The 18,147-nt window shown below is 51.7% G+C and overlaps 1 protein-coding gene across 1 annotated transcript; it reads left to right on the top strand.

Moving 5' to 3' along the window:
• Positions 1-3,194: 3,194 nt before the first annotated feature.
• IL10 (interleukin 10) lies at positions 3,195-6,829 on the top strand. The gene is made up of 5 exons (XM_026864245.1): positions 3,195-3,586; positions 4,987-5,049; positions 5,338-5,490; positions 6,128-6,193; positions 6,493-6,829. The coding sequence occupies exons 1-5, from the start codon at positions 3,428-3,430 to the stop codon at positions 6,583-6,585; spliced, it is 534 nt and encodes a 177-aa protein (XP_026720046.1). The 5' UTR covers positions 3,195-3,427; the 3' UTR covers positions 6,586-6,829.
• The last annotated feature ends 11,318 nt before the right edge of the window (positions 6,830-18,147 follow it).

The raw sequence follows: 18,147 nt of genomic DNA, 5'->3' as shown, positions 1-18,147 counted from the left end.
GCGTCACTGGCGCCGGATCTCCCAAATCTGAAGGGATGAGAAATGGGGAATTTTCAAAACAGAAAGAAAGAATCACACCATTATGGTAGCCTGGAAATCTAGGGGATCCTCCAAGCTCTATCTAAAATAGATAGCGCAGAAATTACACAAGGTTCCTTTGTTCGAAAGCAATGACAGAGACCAAGAAGGCAAAAAAAAAAAAAAAAAAAAAAAAAAAAAAAAAAAAAAAAAAAAAAAAGGCAAAAAACTGCCCACATAAAGGCTTGCCAAGAGAAGAAAAGCCACACACACAGGCAGCCCCTTTAATAAGAAGCATGAGATGCCACCCTGCGCCAGAGGACGGGACCTCTGGGGACCACTGAGCCCGAGCCTTGGCTGTGCAGGGTCACCCAGGACCACGTCCAGGACAAATCCGTCCACATGTCACACTGAGGGGAGGCGGGGGGAAAGCATTTGCCTAAATGCCTCTGGTTTACAGCTGAAATGCAATTCTGCTGTCCTGACGAGTATTTCTTGTGAACATGCAGTTCCTTGGTCTGTGGGAGGTGGGGTAAAAGTGTTTGAATGGCTTTTGAGTAACACACTTTCCTTCTTGAAATGATCTTCTTGGCAACTATGAAAGCTGTTTCCTAAAGGTTTAGAAATACACCCACGTCCCTCGGACACTCTTTAGGAAAAGGTGCTTTATTCATTCATGCAACCGCTTTGTAGTACTGCAGAGTCAATGCATTTCCACAGCAGTAAGCAAGAGTGAGTCAGAGCGAAACTGCACCGTCAAGATCTCTGACACGGCAAAGGAAATACAGGTAAACACAGCAGAGTCTCATCCGTGCGCAGGGCAGAGTTTCCTTTGTGGAATGGACACAGCTGGCTTACGCTCGTAGCAAAAAAAAAAATTTAAAAAAAAAAAAAAAAAAGTTCCAAAACAAGGAGGAGGGAATTGCACAAGACAGAACCGCTCTGCGCACTCTGGGTGTCAAACTGAAATGACTTCATGGAGACACGCAGATTGCTCAAAATAAAAGAAGGTTGGAAAGGAGCGCTCAGCTCCCGGGCAGGGAGGGAGGAGGGCTCCCGGCACCGCGCCGCCTCCCGCCGAGACAGCGGAGGAGATTCCCGTGGGCCCAAAGATCCTTTGCTTTGCATCCCACAAAAATACCAGCACCTAAACCCCCAGCTGAGGCTGAGAGTGACCCCTCCGCTGCAGGGGGCCCGGTTTGCAGAGCAGTGCCCGGGGCTGCATCCTCCACCCAGGGGTTTAGCTCCAGGCTTTGGTCCTGGGCCAGCCTGCCCGCAGACCCGCTCCGGGGCACTGGCTCCTGCCAGCATCGCCCCCACTGCCCTGGCCACATCAGTTTTGATGCCCTGATGAAACTTAAGCAGCCGCCCAGATCTTGGCAGCGAAGCTTTATCAACCCACGGCAGATTCGAGTTAATCCGAGATAAGCAAAAAAATCTCCCAGGGTGGAAGCCAAGAGAGAACCAGCGAGAGGTGGGATCCTACCAGTGGAAACGGGTTGAGTTTCAAACTACCTGGTTTTGTTTGAGCCATCTGCTGCTGCTTGCTCGTCTCCTTTCCCATCGGTTCTGCTGGCAGTCAAGGGGAGAAACCACACGGCTGCGTTAGAGCAGGGGTAGACAAATGGGTCACGAAATACATGACATGCTGTGATTCAGATAAACCAGCGTGCCTGCAGTGATTCACCAGGAGCGGGCTTCCTCGTCTCCTCTGGAAGAGGCAACATCAACAACAAAAAGAAAACAAATCAAAACACAAGATCCCACACCGTATCTGCCTCAGACCCTTCAATTACCAATGTTTCATCCCCTTCACTCTTACTCATACACATGTACACCAAACATTCCTCTCTTCTGCTCCTAAAAATAAAATTTAAAAAAAAAATCTAAATATATGGTAACAAACAATACTTTTTCTAGCTTTTTTTTTTTTTTTTTTTTTTTTTGCAACAAGTCCCTTCACAGAGGCTTGCAAATTCAACTTAAAAGAAGTTCAGTGTGGTTGAAGCAAGTGATAATGGAAGTGATTTGTCCAAAGCGATGTATTGGAGGCAGGCTGGGAAGAACGTTCTGTACTAAAAGTCGTATGGGAGCCTTCAAATAAAACTTTCTGGTTTCAGGAAAGCTAAATTCATCTCCACTTTCTCTTCTTTAGATAACAGATTTTCAAATTCATCAGTGAAATCTTTATCAAAAGGAAGCAGGGAGCTGTGTACTAATGTATATATAGAAAAAGGACATGAAAGAGGGGAAAGCGGAAAACGAGAGACGTCAGAGGAATTATCTTCAGCTCTGAAATGGTAATTTTATCAGAGCGGGGACAATAAGGCTCAGTTAACCTAGTACACCCAGTTCATACAATCATCACTGCATGGCTTGGATGGGGCTCGTGTGCATTCCTAGAAAATTAAATCGGGTTAAAAAGCCAGAAACATGAATATCCACAACCTGCTGATACACTTTACCGCCACGCACCGATGTTAAAACCTGCAGCTCCCGTGGCACAAACCCCGCTCCCACCCAGCTGCCGGGGGCAAGCAGCCAGGCAGCCCTGCACAAGCCGAGCGGCGACATCCCAGCCGGGCTGGGCTCCAAAACCACATCCCAGCACATCCCAGGGCTAATCCCAGCAGCAGGCACAACGGCGGCTGAGGATTGGGAGTGCAGCCCTTGAGCTTGCTGAAGGCAGTGAAAATTCACATCGACTTCAACAGGCATGTGCGTTCACTGAAAACAAAAAAATTAAAATGAAGACTGAAGATTATTCGATGCATTTACAGTAGAGCATTAGAATGCCAAAGGAGACAATGTATTGGTACAGGTTGATTAAAAGTAATGCTGCTGAATTATGCATAGTGCTGGAGATAACCTAAGTGCAGGTTTGGTACAGAGCTATGACAATAGAAACCCTTTTTTTTTTTTTTTTTCCCCCTAACAATAGGGCATTCGTCTAAAAATAAAAAGTAACTGTGAGAATGCAAAAGTAACCTCACGCAGCACCTTTCCTTCTTCACATTATATCTGAAGCTTTCCTCTTCAGCCACATCTAAATTTACAAGAAGCAAGAATGAGTAAAAAAAAAAAAAAAAAAAAAAAAAAAAAAAAAAAAAAAAAAAAAAAAAAATGCAGAGTCTAAGCACAAAAGATTTTGATGGGGTGTGAGGAGAGGAGGGGGGTCAAGAGAACAGGAAACCCAAGTTGACGGGAAACTCAAGTGACATTTGGTTTTAATGAATGACTTAAAACCCCAATATTGCTCGCCAGGAAATGGGGAGAGGAAATTGAGCGATGTTTTGAGAGTATAAATTAGGGGCTCCATCAAGGTGAAGGCTACAGATCTGCTTTTTTAGCCTCCTGTGAAATTCAGCCCGGGAGTGGACGGAGAGGCAGGCAGCTCGCTCCCCGCAGCATGCAGCCCCGCTCAGCCCTGCTCCTGCTGCTCCTGGCCGCCGGCACCCTGCCCGACAGGTGCTCGCCCGCCGAGCCCAGCTGCCTCCACTTCTCCGAGCTCCTGCCTGCGAAGCTCAGAGAGCTGAGGATCAAGTTTGAGGAAATTAAGGATTATTTTGTAAGTATAACCCTGATGGTTTCTTCTCCTTCTCGTTTTGCTTTTTTTTTTTTTTTTTTTTTTTTTTTTTCTGCAGCGTTCGGTGATTTGGATGAGGAGGAAGACAGCTTCCTCCCAGCAGAAATTATTTGGTCGTGCGTTGTGTTACAGGCTGATGGGGGTGTGAAAGAGAAGTTCGGTTTCATTGCTCACCGAGAGACAACGTGCAAGAGGTTTCTTCCTAGTTTTAGCTATTATGAACTCAAGAGATTTCATAATGAATCTTTGTGAACCTTACTAGCCAGAGTTCCCCCGAAACGCTGCAAACCAAATTATTCACTGCATTAATAGGAAGGAAATAGTTCCTTCTTCAGAGCAACGATGTCCAGCCTTGCTAAAGTTTAATGCTAGATGAAAAGGGAAATCTTTTGCTACAGAGTTTTTCTCTGAAAGAACCACTAAAGCCTGTGCATGGTATTTTATGACTGGAGGAACACTGCAGTAACTAGCACTTGGTGCCCGTAACGGGTCACGGCTTCGCATCGCAGCTAACGGGAGCCTCAGGGTTGCTAAGAAAGCAGCACAAGATTCGCTCAGAGCATTTATCCTTGCATCAGTACTGGTAGAGATGGTTGGTCACATCTTCGTTACTGTTTTAGTTAACGTCAGTGTGTTTTAGTGATAAACCAAGGTAATTCTCCCGATGAAATCTCAGGCTGATGTCACGGCTTGTATTGACCATCAGAGGAACACGGTCAAGACTTTAGATTTCAAGCCTGCTGTAAATCTCCCAGTTGATGTTGGGTGGGAATATTTTTAAACTCTCGGGAAAGCCTCGACACACCTTTGTGCCACGGGGTGATGCTTCGGGTGGTGCCAACCCACCCCACTGCAGCTCTTGTTCTTCCAGAGCACAAACACCCGCTGCAGATCCCATTGACTGGAGACCTGCCGAGATAACAAAACTGGGGGCACTAAACCCTCCTGCCCTGGTGACCCCGCAGGCAGGGGGGGCACTGGGGCGGCTGCCTCGCTTCTCGCTGCCATCACCTTGGCCCCTCTCTGAAGAGCGGGCGGCTCGCATCAGCGCTCGTACACCAACACCCGCGGCAGCTGGCAGCGGCGGGAGGAGTTTCACACCAGTGAAATCACTGGCGCTGAAGTTTGTGATTCATTATCTTGCTGTCCTGACCTAACGGCAGCTGCACGGCAAGGTGATGGAACAAAGAGCTGGTGGCTCCCGCACTGGGGTGACTGTGCCGTGCACACGCGGGTGCTGGGCGCTCTTCGCCCTCGCTTCAGGGAGACCACAAACGCAAACAAGCAAAGCTATCGGTTCAGTAAGGCAAAGGGGAAAAAAAAAAAACAGCGTTCGCTGCCTGTCGGAGCGAAGCTCATGTTTCCGTTGCATCCTTCCACAGCAATCAAAAGATGATGAACTCAGCATCCAGCTGCTCAGCTCCGAACTGCTGGATGAGTTTAAGGTAAGAATCGTAATTCTCTTCGAAGTCCCTTACCCTTCCTCATCCTTCAGCCGGTGTTTTGCAAGAAAGGAAGCAGAGCGAACACTGGGGCGTTCCCTAACACCAGACAGGGACAGCTCTCCAGCCAAGCGGCAACACGTGTGTCTGCGGTGGGGCTGACGTTGGGTTCCCCCCAGGGAACCCCCCACCGCGAGCGCCCTGACCACCGCCGCGATTGTCATTTCAAAAAGCACTCGTGTACGTCGGGGCTGGTGGCCAGCCCCAACACTGTTACCTCCTCTCGCCCAGGGAAGCTTCGGCTGCCAGTCGGTGTCGGAGATGATGCGGTTCTACACCGAGGAGGTCCTGCCCAGCGCCATGAGGACCAGCACCCACCACCAGCAGAGCATGGGCGAACTGGGCAACCTGCTGCTGAGCCTGAAGGCGACCATGAGGCGCTGTGTGAGTGGGGCTCAGCTTCACGGGGAGATGGAATCAGTGCTCTGGAAAGGCAGAGTCAGTCCCAGAGCAGCAGCGGGGTGGGGAGCGGGTGCTGGGGGTCCGCAGGAGCGGAGGGGTGCAGGCAGACCCCATGAGGATGGGGTTTCTCCAGGCGTTTGTCAGTTAAATAGCGACGGTTCGGAGGCTCTGTTCAGGGGCCCCACTTATTTGCAGCCACCCAAGGGAGTCTGGTGAAGAGATAAGGGGAGGGAGGGTGGAGGGGCTGTCCCTTACCTGGGTGCCGGAGCAGCGCGGCTCTGCCACGATGCCACCCAAAGACGCTCCTGACCCCATCACCTGACGGGACAAATCCTGACCCGGGCAGAGCACGGCGGGGCTGCCCTCACCCAGGGCTGGCAGCAAGGGGCACAGGGCCAAGAGAGGGCTGGGGGGCCAGGAGGTCTCAGCAGGCCCCTTCCATCAGTGCACGGGGCAAAGCAGCCCCAGGTGTTGCCCCAGAGACCCCCATGGCTGGAGGGGGGGAAGGTGGAAACCGTCGGGGCGGCAGTGACGAGGGGCAGGAGGAGGGGAGAGCTGCTGCCGCACGCCCCGGGAAGGAAACCCCTGTGGTTGAACCGTTGGTCTTGTCCCTCTGCAGCACAGATTCTTCACGTGCGAGAAGAGAAGCAAAACCATAAAGCACATCAAGGAGACGTTCGATAAGGTAAGGACCCCGCCCGCGGGGCTGCGCTGGGGTCGGGAGGAACCCACCGTCCCAGGCAAGGCGGCAGATTTTAGTGCCAGCTTCAACCTAGGACAGAGAACAGAATCCAAAGTAGTGATTAATTATATAAATACCTGAGAGAAATCCAGAGAGCGATGCTCAGAGGAGCAGCCGGGAGGTTCCCCTGAAGGATTGGGCAGAGAAGCTGGAGATATCGGTGGGAGGAGGATATGTCTAGTGACTGCACATCACGTACATCGACACGTTCAGGCTTAAAGAGACTTGGCTTTCACCCGCAGATGAACGAGAACGGAATCTACAAGGCCATGGGAGAGTTTGACATTTTCATCAACTACATCGAGGAGTACTTGCTGATGAAAAGGAAGAAGTGAAAACACCAATGGGTCTGCGCCTTTCGCACAAAATCCTGCTGGGGTTTTGGTTGGGTTTTTTTTTCAGAAATCACTTTAGGCTGCAAAAACACATGAGAGATTAAGTTATCTTAGGGTTCAAGTCAAGAATTACGGGTCAATCACTTCCAGTTTGGTATTGTATTTAAAAGTTATTTTAACAACTGAATTTAATATTTATTACTTCCAATACCTCAGTGTCTATGTTTACAGTATGTTTTGAAGAAAAGTGCGATGAGCTTGTAAAATACTATTTATTTTTCAATGTTTTAATACAGTTTATGATCGTGCTAGTTTATTCATAGCTTCAAAACACCCAAAGCGGTGTTCTTCTGGGGAGCAGGTCATGAGCAGAGTCGATCTTGAGTGCAGTGTCACCGAGCACAGTCACCTCATCAGGAGCAATCCCAGCTCTGAGTTGAGCAAAGTTTAGTTTTAAGCAAAATAGCACTCACTCTCCTCATGCTCTACCCCCTCTATTTATTTATGCGATCCAATGGTTTTATGCATAATCATGTCACCGACTCTAGTTCTGCAGCTGGAATTAGACTTTGAAATATTCAGAATTATTCCATGGCTTTGCACTGAGCAAAATAACCATAAATGTAACCAAGGGCCTTTTTTCTTTTTTTTTTTTTTTTCCCTTTGTATGAAAAGCAATGTGGAGGTGACCCGCAGTCCCATGAACAACATGCGATCACGCCACAGCAATAGATTGGTTAACCCCACCTCTAGACTTCGGTCTATATATTAGTCCAGATTAAAGGAAAAAAGAAAAAAAAAAATAGTAGTAGAAAGGAAATGTTTGGTTCTAATAGAACTCGAGATAAATGTTGCTAATGACAAACTTCCAGAGCTGCTGGGTCAGCCACTCTGCACTTTCAAAAGTTCATCTTACTATTTTCCAGTCTTTGATTGGGTTTTACTTGCTGTTTTGTTGGTTTGTTGTTTTTTTTTTTTTTATCTTTTAGAAGTTCGAAGGTATTTAATTCACCACCATTTTAAGGTGGCTCGGGTAATTTGCATTCAAATTCATAAAGCTGCACGCAGCACTGACAATATTTGGGTTTGTGCTATTTCCAACCCCGCGCAGGAGGAGCCTCGGAGCCCCCCCCGCCCCGGTGAGCGGCTGATTTTCGGGCTCCCCTTCGTCCCCCCCGCCAGCCTCCTGTGTGCTCCCCCCCAAGTGCGACAGGACGCTGAGCTGGAGGAAAACGCCACAACCCAAAGGCATTTGCTTCTAATATTTAGAAGTATTAGGGCGCCAGTATGATGAAAGAGTTTGTTGCTTGCTTTGTAGGTTACCGCTGACGAGAGGCTATTTACGGTTGATTTATTCTGTTTTTACGTTTCTGGTGACAGAAGGGCATTCCTGCTGGCAGCCTGCCCACGTGGGAACTGGTTATCCCAGAGCAAGGGCAGCCCCAAAGCAGGAACGCTGCTCTGGGGGGTCTCCCCTTCTGCTGGAAGCAGCGGGGTGGCATCGGCTCAAGGGCAGCGTGGGAGACACACGCTGGAAAACTTAAATTGACCTTCTTACCAGGACACGTTGAGCCAACTCTGTACTTGTTTTTCCACCAAACGCCTTGACTTCAGTGATGTAGGAGAAGCAAGGACGACCCCGGGGCCGCGGCGAGAGCCGAGAGCATCAGCAGCTCCATTCCTGGGGGGGGGCACCGTGCCTTGGCCCCGCTTTCCGTCACTGAGTGAACTTTTGCGTGTTTATCTGTATGAAAAGAAAATCTTTTATTTTTGCTAATAAAGACCTCCTAATGAATAAAGCCTCTGTTCTGTTCTTGCAAGTCGGTAACAAGGCTGTGAATCAGCACTGGTGCGTAGATGCTGTGCCCAGTGTCACCGGGCTGGGGAGGAGCCCAGTGGGCAGGGGTCCAGGCGAGGAGGACCACCAAGGATGCGTCGCATGCATTAATGACTGGGGAAGTGAGAAGACCTTGAGATGCTCACATTTAAATGCCAATTTTGGACAAAATTTGCCGGAACAAAATACCGGCCGGTGATTTCTTCCAGTAGAGAAACACTGGTCCTGGGGTACTCCATGGGTCACTGCAGCCTCTTCAGCCTCTGACTGTAGCAAGTTTTTCAGCCATTGTCCTTTCCAGCACAGCATTTACAGTTAAATAACGGGTTACGTGCCTGAACGTCATGGGTAATCACCAGGGCTTTAACATCCCTGCGCCTCCTTTCCCCTGATTCACAGGAGATCACACTGCTGCCTCCGTTATCTACCGAGATGTTTTTAACTTCACATTTGTTCTCGGCCAGGATGAGGCCCTGATTCTAGATCAGATAGTAGATACTAGATAAAAACCAAACTGATGCAAATTATCAACCGAACTTCTTGCTTTTCCTCAGGCTGGGGATCACGTATCTGTGCACGTGGATCCCTACGCACAGCAGCTGAATCCCGAACAAAACCGAGCAGACTCACGTGGGAATTTACAGCTCTGTGACTAATAAACCCAGAATTCAACCAGCGTAACCACTTCCAAACTCCAGCTCACACCGACAGCCCCGGGCGGCTGTTGGCAGGTACCTGCCTGGCCACGTTCCTGTTTCACTTTCAAGCCTCTTTCATTTTCACCTCTCAGCCCTTGACTTGGCAAGTCCAGCAGACTCCAGGTGTTTCTTGGCAGCTGGGATTTCTTTCCTCGCTGCATTAGAAATAATTTTTTTTTTTTTCATTTAACATGACAGTTTCTAAGTCTGTTTCAGCCCAAACTTCAGGCTGGTGATGGGCAGTGGAATTGCTGAGTTTGCCACGAGAGATTATTTGTGTTCTCAGTAAAACCTTCACTTAGGAGCACTGCTTGAAGCTTCAACCCGGACACATCTGGTCCACATGATCCCCTGACCCCACCGCACCCATTTTAATCCCTTTTATGTAACTTTTCTTCCACAGGGAGGCAGGAAAAAGCTGTCAGAGCCCATGAGGAAGGAGGCCAAGGACCCTCACGACCAAACTGGTGCCTGGGCTCTGCCCTGCATGGAGAAAGGGGCAGCGTCAGCTCAGCTGTGGTGAGTTTCTCAGTAAAGCTCAGTCACCCTGGTTAAAGTAACCACAGGAAGGAAGCAGATGGGATGCCTCTTGCTGTACAAAGAATGAAGGTTTCCAGTTACCTGAAGCTGCAGGAGATATTTGACACAGCAGAAAATGGAGGCAGAGCAAGTCAGCAATCCGGACGGGACAGCTGCCTGCTTGCGGGGGCATCATCGCAGGAGAGGAGGTGGCGGGATGGAGCGATGCAGCTCTGCTCCTCCAAAACCAGGCTGGGAAGCTGCGGGGATGTGGAAAGGTGCTGCTGGGCTCCCAGCCAGGGGCGGGGGTTCGCTTGAGGGAGAGAGAGAAAACAAGACCCAGAGGACGTTTCGTGCTAGATCGCCATGCAAGCCACATGGAAAGAAATCCGTGCCGTTTGTCACCAAAACACAGGGACGTTTGCATCATGACGCAGAGCTGGTGGGCAACAGCACGCAAACGCTCCTCTGACTAAACATATGTATCATCTCCAAGGAGTTTTAGGAAGGGTGTTCTGGAAATCCCAGCAGAAGCCGTCTGCGCAACCCAAGGCGGCATCGACCATGGACAAATGACCTTTCCAGCGAGGAGCAACCACCATGATTCATTTCTGGACATGTCCTCAAGCAGCCTTTTCCCACTGCTAGATCAGCCCTGTCCGGGGCGCCCTGCTTAAAAAAAAAAAAAAAAAAAAAAGAAAAAAAACCCCAGGCAGGTTTCAGAGCTGAGACACCCAAGGTACCGTTACAAGTCATCCATGAGACTCACAACACTGACCTCAAAGCAGAATCACAGCACCAGCATCACCGGCCTCCCTGCTCGCAGCATCTCGCCAGGCTGCGCCCTGACCCCTTCGGGTCCCAAAGTCAACTAACGCCTGCCAAAACCATCAGTGTTTTGAGGGAAAAAAAAACAACAAAACCTAATTTTTTACTATGGCAGCGTGAGCTCTGTGCGTGACATCGAAGCTGACTGAAGCGGGTGAGCTGAGCTGAGCAGAGCCTGAGCGCTGTGCCGGGTCCCACCGGGGCCGCGGGATGAGCCCCCAGGCACAGCATCCCCTCTGCAAAACAAAACGGGGCAGTGCTCCCCTGCACAGCAATCCTGTGTGCAACCTTCTGCTGCTCCTGCAACCCCGAAAGCTGCTGCGGCGGGGAGGCTGCACGGCCCAGCGCGGCACGTTATCCCCACCGCTCCGTGCTGATGTAGTTCCTGCCAATCTCAGTGTCAGTCTGGGTGTTACAGTAACAGCACAAGCCTGTCACATAGATCAGAGGTGGTGGGTGGTGGTTTTCTGGTTTTTTGATCCCACAGAAGCAAATGGTTTCCTTCCTGAGAGCTCACCCCACTGCCTGATCAGCAGCGCCGGTACCTGGGAGCCTGAGTCACCCCCCGGCCCAGGCTGAGCTGCTCCCCGGCCCAAACGCCGCGTCTCGACCAGGCGCTGCCAGTGCCACAAAGACTTCCACCTGGTGTGGGCTGCATGTGGTTAAGCCACTGTTTGGGTTAAAACCTAAAAGTAATAAAGTGTTTAAATATTAGACCCTAGAGGAAAAGAATTGGAGATTCAGTCTAAATACAGAGGAGGAGGAGGAGGAGGTTTGTCAGACCTTCAGTTCCCGAGCGCTGGTTGTGCTGCTCTCGAAGAGCGGATCATCGCTGTCAGGCCAAAACCAAACCCACCGGGAGCAGCGTGAACAATCCAGCCCATCATAATGCAGCCAGCGCTACCTAAAAAATCCCGTTTCTGCCTCCCCGCACGCCCCAGCAGCCAGTGCCACGGGTGTTCAGACAGTAACACCAAGAACCACCACCCGATTTTCCATTTCCTCTCTAGAAAGTCCGGTCGGTGCTCCCGCAGCAGAAGCTCCGTCTGTGGTTGAAGCAGCACGTTTCCAACAGCCGAGATGGACCCCGAGTGGGCTCCGTGGCACAGGACCCACAGACAGAGACAACCCACCACGGCCGGCGAAGCCCAGGCTTGCCTAACCGCGGGTTTTCTTGGTGAAACCAGCCGAGCCGCAGCGGATGAATCACTGCCAGCGCGCCGCGTTGGCAATCCTCCCTGCTGCCACCAGCGTGGCCTTTGCAAGGTGCTGCAGTGCAGGTAGCCGCTCGCTTCTTACGCTCTTTTTTTTTTTTAATTTAAATTTTTCCCTCCATCAAAGAGAAACCTGGCTCGCAGGAAGATGCAAAAGAGTGTGGACGCTGGGTTTGCCCAGTGAAAAGGTCGGCGGCTTTCACGAGGGCTTTAGTTTAATTGCTGCAAATTGTGCACAAGCGCTCGTGCAAGTGAAGCGCCCGAGCACCAGCTGCTCCCTGGTTCATAAGCAAGTTTCACTTCAAATAAGGAACATGCCAAGAGATGCAACGCATGAAAGCATCTGCTGCCTGAAGGAGACGTTTCTTCTGCTTTTTCTTTTTTTCTCTTCAGAGACTTTCCTGAAAGCCTGGTGCTGGGCAGTGTGGGCTTGCTGTCAAGCGATTAAACTTCTTGGCCAAATTCTGTTGGCCAACATGGGGAGGGCAGATGAGCTGAGCCCAGCTGAAGTGCTGGAAGTGACTCCTGAATACAGCAGGGCAGACACAGACGTCTCCTCTCGTGGGCTGGGCACGAGGAACAAAACCCCACGGGCCTCTTCCTTGTAACAGGAAAAAAAATGTGTTTCTGGACACAAAGACAACAAGCACCTTCTGTGGGACCCTTGAGTCCCCCAGGGTACCATGAGGACCAGGGACCCGGCTTGTAGTGAGACGAGTACTCTGTTTTAACTATTTTTAAATTGCAAAATCTCTCAGAACTTTCCTGATTTCGGTTGTGGTTATAGGTAACACTTGTTATTTAATTTTAACTGGCTGTCCCACTCAGCCCCACGCAGCTCACGCCGCTCCGCGTCCTAGATTTTAGCGGCACGTGACTGAAATTGGGGCTTTTGTCATGAAAGAGGTCAGGTAGAGCAGTGAAAACAGGGCGGCATGTCCCGGCTGGGCGCACGCGTTACCCAGGGGCAGCGGGGGGAAGCAGGCACAGCCCCAGCTTCGCAGGCTGCCACTTTCTTATCTCAGCTGCGCCTGGGTGGCGAGAGCCTGACTAATACTGGGTGCGGGAGGGCGCAGGATTACTAAAGCCAGGAGCACGATGCTGCCAGCTTTCAGTGGTCGGGGGCCCCGTTTCTGGGAAGGGCTCGTCTCCATCTCTCGGGGGCCAGCAGCCCATGGAGCCACCGGGGCGCAGCCGGAGGGCAGGACGCCAGCCCCAAGCGTCCCTTTGAGCCCGGGGAAGCGGCACATCCCACCCCTCCCCACGGGGCTCCACTTTCAGTATTTCAGCAAGTGAAATCTAAGCCCGACACATATTCATCTGTGCTCTGGCGTTACCCGTAAGGTGGAGGAGCAGCAGCTCCGCTGTCTCATAGCGAGAGGTGTGCGGGGACACGAGCCTTTCACCCCGGGGCGGGGGGTCTGGCACACTTAGGGTGGCTGGGGGATGCCCTGCCCCGCTCTCGGCATTGCCCGGAGCCTTTCTGGTCTCAGCATCGGTGAGGGTGGCAAGCGGGGCTCCCACAGGGATCACACGTGAGGCCGATGAGGGGTTGCTCTTGCTTTCAAGGAGCAAACAACAGTCGCTCACCCAGTGCAGGCAGGTGCTGGCAGCACCCGTCCTGCCTGGGTCTCTCTCTGGGGACCGAGCCCAAAGCTCTGCACGCTGCAGGGTGGGAACCCCGCTACAGGAACAGGCCTTGCTCCTCTAGAAAGCCAAACAACTGTTCAACCATCACTTTGTCCCCTGCAAAAGCCCAACCATCAGTTTTCTGCAGGCTTTAAAGTTTGAGGGCATGTTACTTGGGAGGAAGTATTTCACCAGCTACCCCGACATCAACGTTTCTTTTTTTCTCTAGCCCTTTCTGCAGGTTCCTGTCGCAAACTCATCTACTCTCCAACAGCACGGCAAGGCGCAAGGCAAATAGAAAAAAAGAAGCGTAGGTTAACACAACCCCTCCTCAAAAAGCCCTTAACAGCAAGCAAGCACACTGGTTGTCCATCAGGCCCTGAACCCTGCCATGTCACAGAATCACAGAATCATCTGGGTTGGAAAAGACCTTGAAGATCATCCAGTCCAACCATTAACCTGACCTAACACTGACAGTTCCCTGCCTCACCAGTAAGGGTCTACCCTGGTTTCTACCCAGGGTTTCTACCCTGCTTCACCAGTAAGGGCCCAGCATTCCCAGTGGGGAGCTTCAGGAGGCACCCGCCTCCCGCTCCAGGTGCGGCACCGGGACAGGGATGGGAAGGGGGAGCTGCACAGCCCCAGAGCTGCACCCCCTGCTCCCCCTCTCACCGAACCCCCCGGGTTACACACACGGCCGGGGGAAACGGGTGTCCCAGCGGGACGCGTCCGAGGCGGGTGGAAGGCATCCAGCCCCACCGCACACACCCCGAGGAAGTGTTGCACCATTTCTGCTGCTGCCACAGACGCAGATCGGAGCAGAAAGCGAACTACAAACGCAACGAAAAGGGGCTACGGGGTAAGAAAAGCCAAACAATTCCCCGGCTTGCACCTGCAGCTGGTGGATGGGGGTTGCGTGGGGCTGCTGAGACGTTTGGGAGCGGAGGGGCTGGTTCTCAGAAAGGCGCCTGGTTTCAGCGAAGCTCCTTTCCCATGCGACGTGCCGGGCTGTGCCCCAGCCGAGCCCCCGGTGCACCCCACCGCCCCCCCAGAGCCCAGCACCTTCTGCCGGCGTCTCCTCCGCTCGCAGGAGGTTTCGCAATGACTAAAGGCTGGTTACCCTCAGCAATACAGAGCCCCGCGGCAGGCTGGAGGAGCAGCCACCTAACAGGAACAGCAGCCGCCAGCTTTCCCCTTTGCGCTAAACCGCTTTATCCTGCTGAGTCCTGAAGCTCTGGGGAGGATTCAGCTCCTGATATTGCGACTCAGCCCCAGGGAGGTTCACAAAACGCCTGTCAGAGCGCGAAGCAGCAGGCTGACAAAGTGATGCCACAGAGATGCAGGAACCCTGTGACATTTTCGGGTCCTCTCCCAACCAGCAATCTATTAATTTGTGAAAGAGCACGACACAGCTGCACTGACTCATTCTTGGGGCTATCAGATGATGATGCAGAGGAAAGAAGGGAATTTGTTGAATTGGTTCCCATCCATGCCAGCTCTCCGGATGCCCAAATCAGAGAGCTTCCCGGGGCTTTCTGATGGAAGAGGAGATGGAGATTCCAGGTGCTAATGCAAGGAGAAAACCTCAGCTGGTTGGGGATGGCAAGTCAGCAGTTTAACCCAGCCAGTTCTCATTTTCCACCTCTGCCTTCTGTGGTCTGTTGCCCTTTGCCTCTTGGCAGGGTCTCTCCACCATTTCATCACACCCTGAAGCAACAAAAGAGTCGTCTTCGCTCCAGACGATAGAGCCGGACGACAGGGTTCCTTTCCTGGCAGTGGTGCCAAATTTTTTTTTCCCTGAGCCAAAACTTCATTTCCTGAATCTTTTGCAATGCTGACCCCAGCTGCTGTGACCGGCACATCATGCACACCCTCTCCCTAACCTGCTTGCAGCTTCCCACTGCTGGGTCAGGCAGGGTTGCTCTGGTTTGCAGAGCAGCAAGGAAGAGCTTTGCTTTTCCTGGCTGGAAAAGGTGCTGCAAAAGTCTGCAGAAGGATTCCTGTGGGCCTGTTCTAACCTGAAAGGAAAATTTCTGGAGAGCACCTTACTGTTAGCGAAAAAGCACGTTTTGTGGCTGGGCACCTTATTTTTACAGCTGGGTTTAAATCATTGGCCGTCACTGCCTGTCACTGACAGTCAGCTCCAGCAAGCCCTCAGCAGAATCCCTCTAACCCCAGGTTCAGGCAAACCCGATGCGAAAAGGTGCTTTGCAAATCTGGCATTGCCGAGCATTAAGCAATTCAGCTGTGCCAGCCCGGCTCATCCCAAGCTCCACAGCAAGATATCCTGACAACAATCTGATGTGCCTGGTCCCGATGCTTAGAAAAATACAACAACCATCATCTCATTTTTTCACAGGAAGTTTTGCTTTTTTAACCTGTACGGCTTACCAGCAGCTGGGGTACAAACCAACCCTAGGACAGAAACGCGACCTAAGTCAAAGCCTACTTGGCCAACAGAAGCCTACAGCTCCCTTCCACTAGATTTCGAGCTGGCTTGCAAGTACCAACAGCCCATGCATGGAAAAAACATCATAATCCTTGTCTTTAGAAAACTAAGGGCACTAGCAAAACAGCAACCAGGCACAAGGGCTCAATACTCCCCCAGTCTCAATCGCACAAGGCACCTTCCCGTCCCGCACAGCCTGAGGCCGGCGCGTCCCGGGGGGGGTGTCCAGGGTTGACCAACCCCATGGGAAGGCAGCGAACGGCTCGAGGAGGGGGAGACCCAGCGCTGGCAGCGCCAGGGCCTCGCCTCTGCCCCTGCAAGAGCAGCAGCCACTGCTCGCGCCGACAGACTAGGAAACAGAGATCTCTGTGATTCATCTCTCAGGTAGCAGCAAACACCGATGATCTACCTGGAGCAGAGCCAGACTTTTGATCAAAACCAATCCCCTCGATAGCGAGAAATGTATTTTTTTTTTCCTTAGCAGGAAGTTTGCTACTAAAAATAAGATGGTGGCGTGAGGAGAGAGGGTTTATTTTCCTACTAACTACTAAAAATTTAAAATGTTGTGGTGAATCTTTCACATATTCCTTCAGAGTCAGCAGGTCACGCGTACAGTCCCTTGATTTTGCGTGAACGTCATAGCACGTACATACATGGATTGCGTGATGGACGAGGATGCTAAAAGGTTACATTAAATCTAAATTCAAGTTGAATTTTGGAGCTTTCGCTCCAAAACAAGACACAGCTATTGGCACAGACCTCATCCCTCCGGCAGCATGGGATGCAGTTGGATACCTCAGAGCTTTCTTTTGCAATTGGGAAAGTGTGCTCATCACCAGCTCTAGATATGAGGTGTGGAGATGAACCTGCCCAAAGGCTCTCCAAGCCCAAGTCCAAGCCATGGCAGGAGGCTTCTAGGATGTGGCTAAAATAAAGCCAGCCCAGTGCCAGCATCACAGGAGTGGGGGCAAAGTCAGGGGTCCCACAACAGCGCAGGGCATAACAAGGAAAGAGTCATCAAGGTCACAACGACAGTCCTGAACGCTCCCAGAAGACATTAAATGAAGTTCAGAGGCAAGTCCTGGGTGGTGGGGAACCTCAGGAAGGAAGCTGCATGCTGCTTTTGTCATTTTGCTTGGAGCCAGGCCTCTTCTGGGTCTAGAGCTGCAAAACACTCCGAAGCCCCGCGATGCCCTTCGCAGTCTCTCTGTGACATTTCTCCGAAGCTGAAGACAAACCCAAGGCGATGGGGGAGAGCTTTGGAAGAGGGGAGGGTCCAGCTGGGGGTCCTGGTTCTGGGAAAGAGTAAGAGATGGCCAAGGAGCCTGCTGCTGCAGCAGGAAGGGACACTGAGGCACGCTTTGGTGGAAGCGTGTCGGGCTGAGGGGACGCACACGTGCCCAAGGCACTGGCACAGCAGAGCAGCCTCTGTCTGACACCCAAAGGCACTGACAGTCATCACCAGGCTCCAGATGGTGGGTGTGGGATTTCGTTGTCTGCATCACCACTCCTGGTTTCCAGTTAGGCTTGAAGTATTTTCAAAAAAGAGTTAGCAAGAGAGACTCTCACATGCTTATCTAATTGCCTTTTATCTTGGTGGCTCATCTTCAGGTTCTGTCTGAAATCAGCCATCTATGTTGTCTTTGAAGTCAAGCAAAGGTCAGAATGAACTGGGAGGCACCAGCACGAGTGCACAGAGAGTGTGGTGTTGTTATTTACCAGCCGGAGCTTCCAAGGAGGAGACTAAGACCTTCACAAATTCCGTTTCTGGCCAACTTCCTCCTCTTTGCAAATAACTTGCAGTTTCAGAGCATCTCCACTGCGAAAAGTGGGAAGAGAAAAAAAAAGAAAAAAAAAAAAAAAAAAAAGTTTTTTTCCAGTGCTCCAGCCTGCCCGCAGCACGCAGGCTGGCAGAGCTGCTCGGATTCACAGCGGCCGGTGCCCTGGGCCTCCCACCAGCCGCCCCGTCGTCGCAGCATCCTCCTCCCCAGGGGAGCTCCCTTGGTTGCAGAGACAAACCGCAGATTCCCCGCGCGAGGAAGCTCTGAACTGATAAAGCCCAGGGGAAGCAGAGCACCTCACCTGCTTTTTCCCTGCGCAGATGCACCCTCTTTGCCAGCCCGGGAGCCTCACAGACAGGGCTGGCACGAGCAGCGCGGGGGCTACAAACCCCCGTCTCCTAAACGGGGCTGAGGGAGCTGGAAATATCGCTGTGAAGTGACAACAGTGGCAGGACTGAGCTGCGTCGCAAGGTACCGCTCATCCACCCGTATCAGAAGGCTCAGATATATCCTGTGTGAGGACCTAACCCTGTACCAGAGCTCTGGAGAGCCCGGGATACCTGTATCGTGGGTATGGGGAGGTGTGGGGGGCACACACACCCGGGGG

This window comes from Athene cunicularia, assembly GCF_003259725.1.
Source record: "Athene cunicularia isolate RWA chromosome 26 unlocalized genomic scaffold, athCun1 chr26_part1, whole genome shotgun sequence".
NCBI classification, from domain to species: Eukaryota; Metazoa; Chordata; class Aves; order Strigiformes; family Strigidae; genus Athene; species Athene cunicularia.
This window is presented reverse-complemented; position numbering and strand designations above follow the sequence as displayed.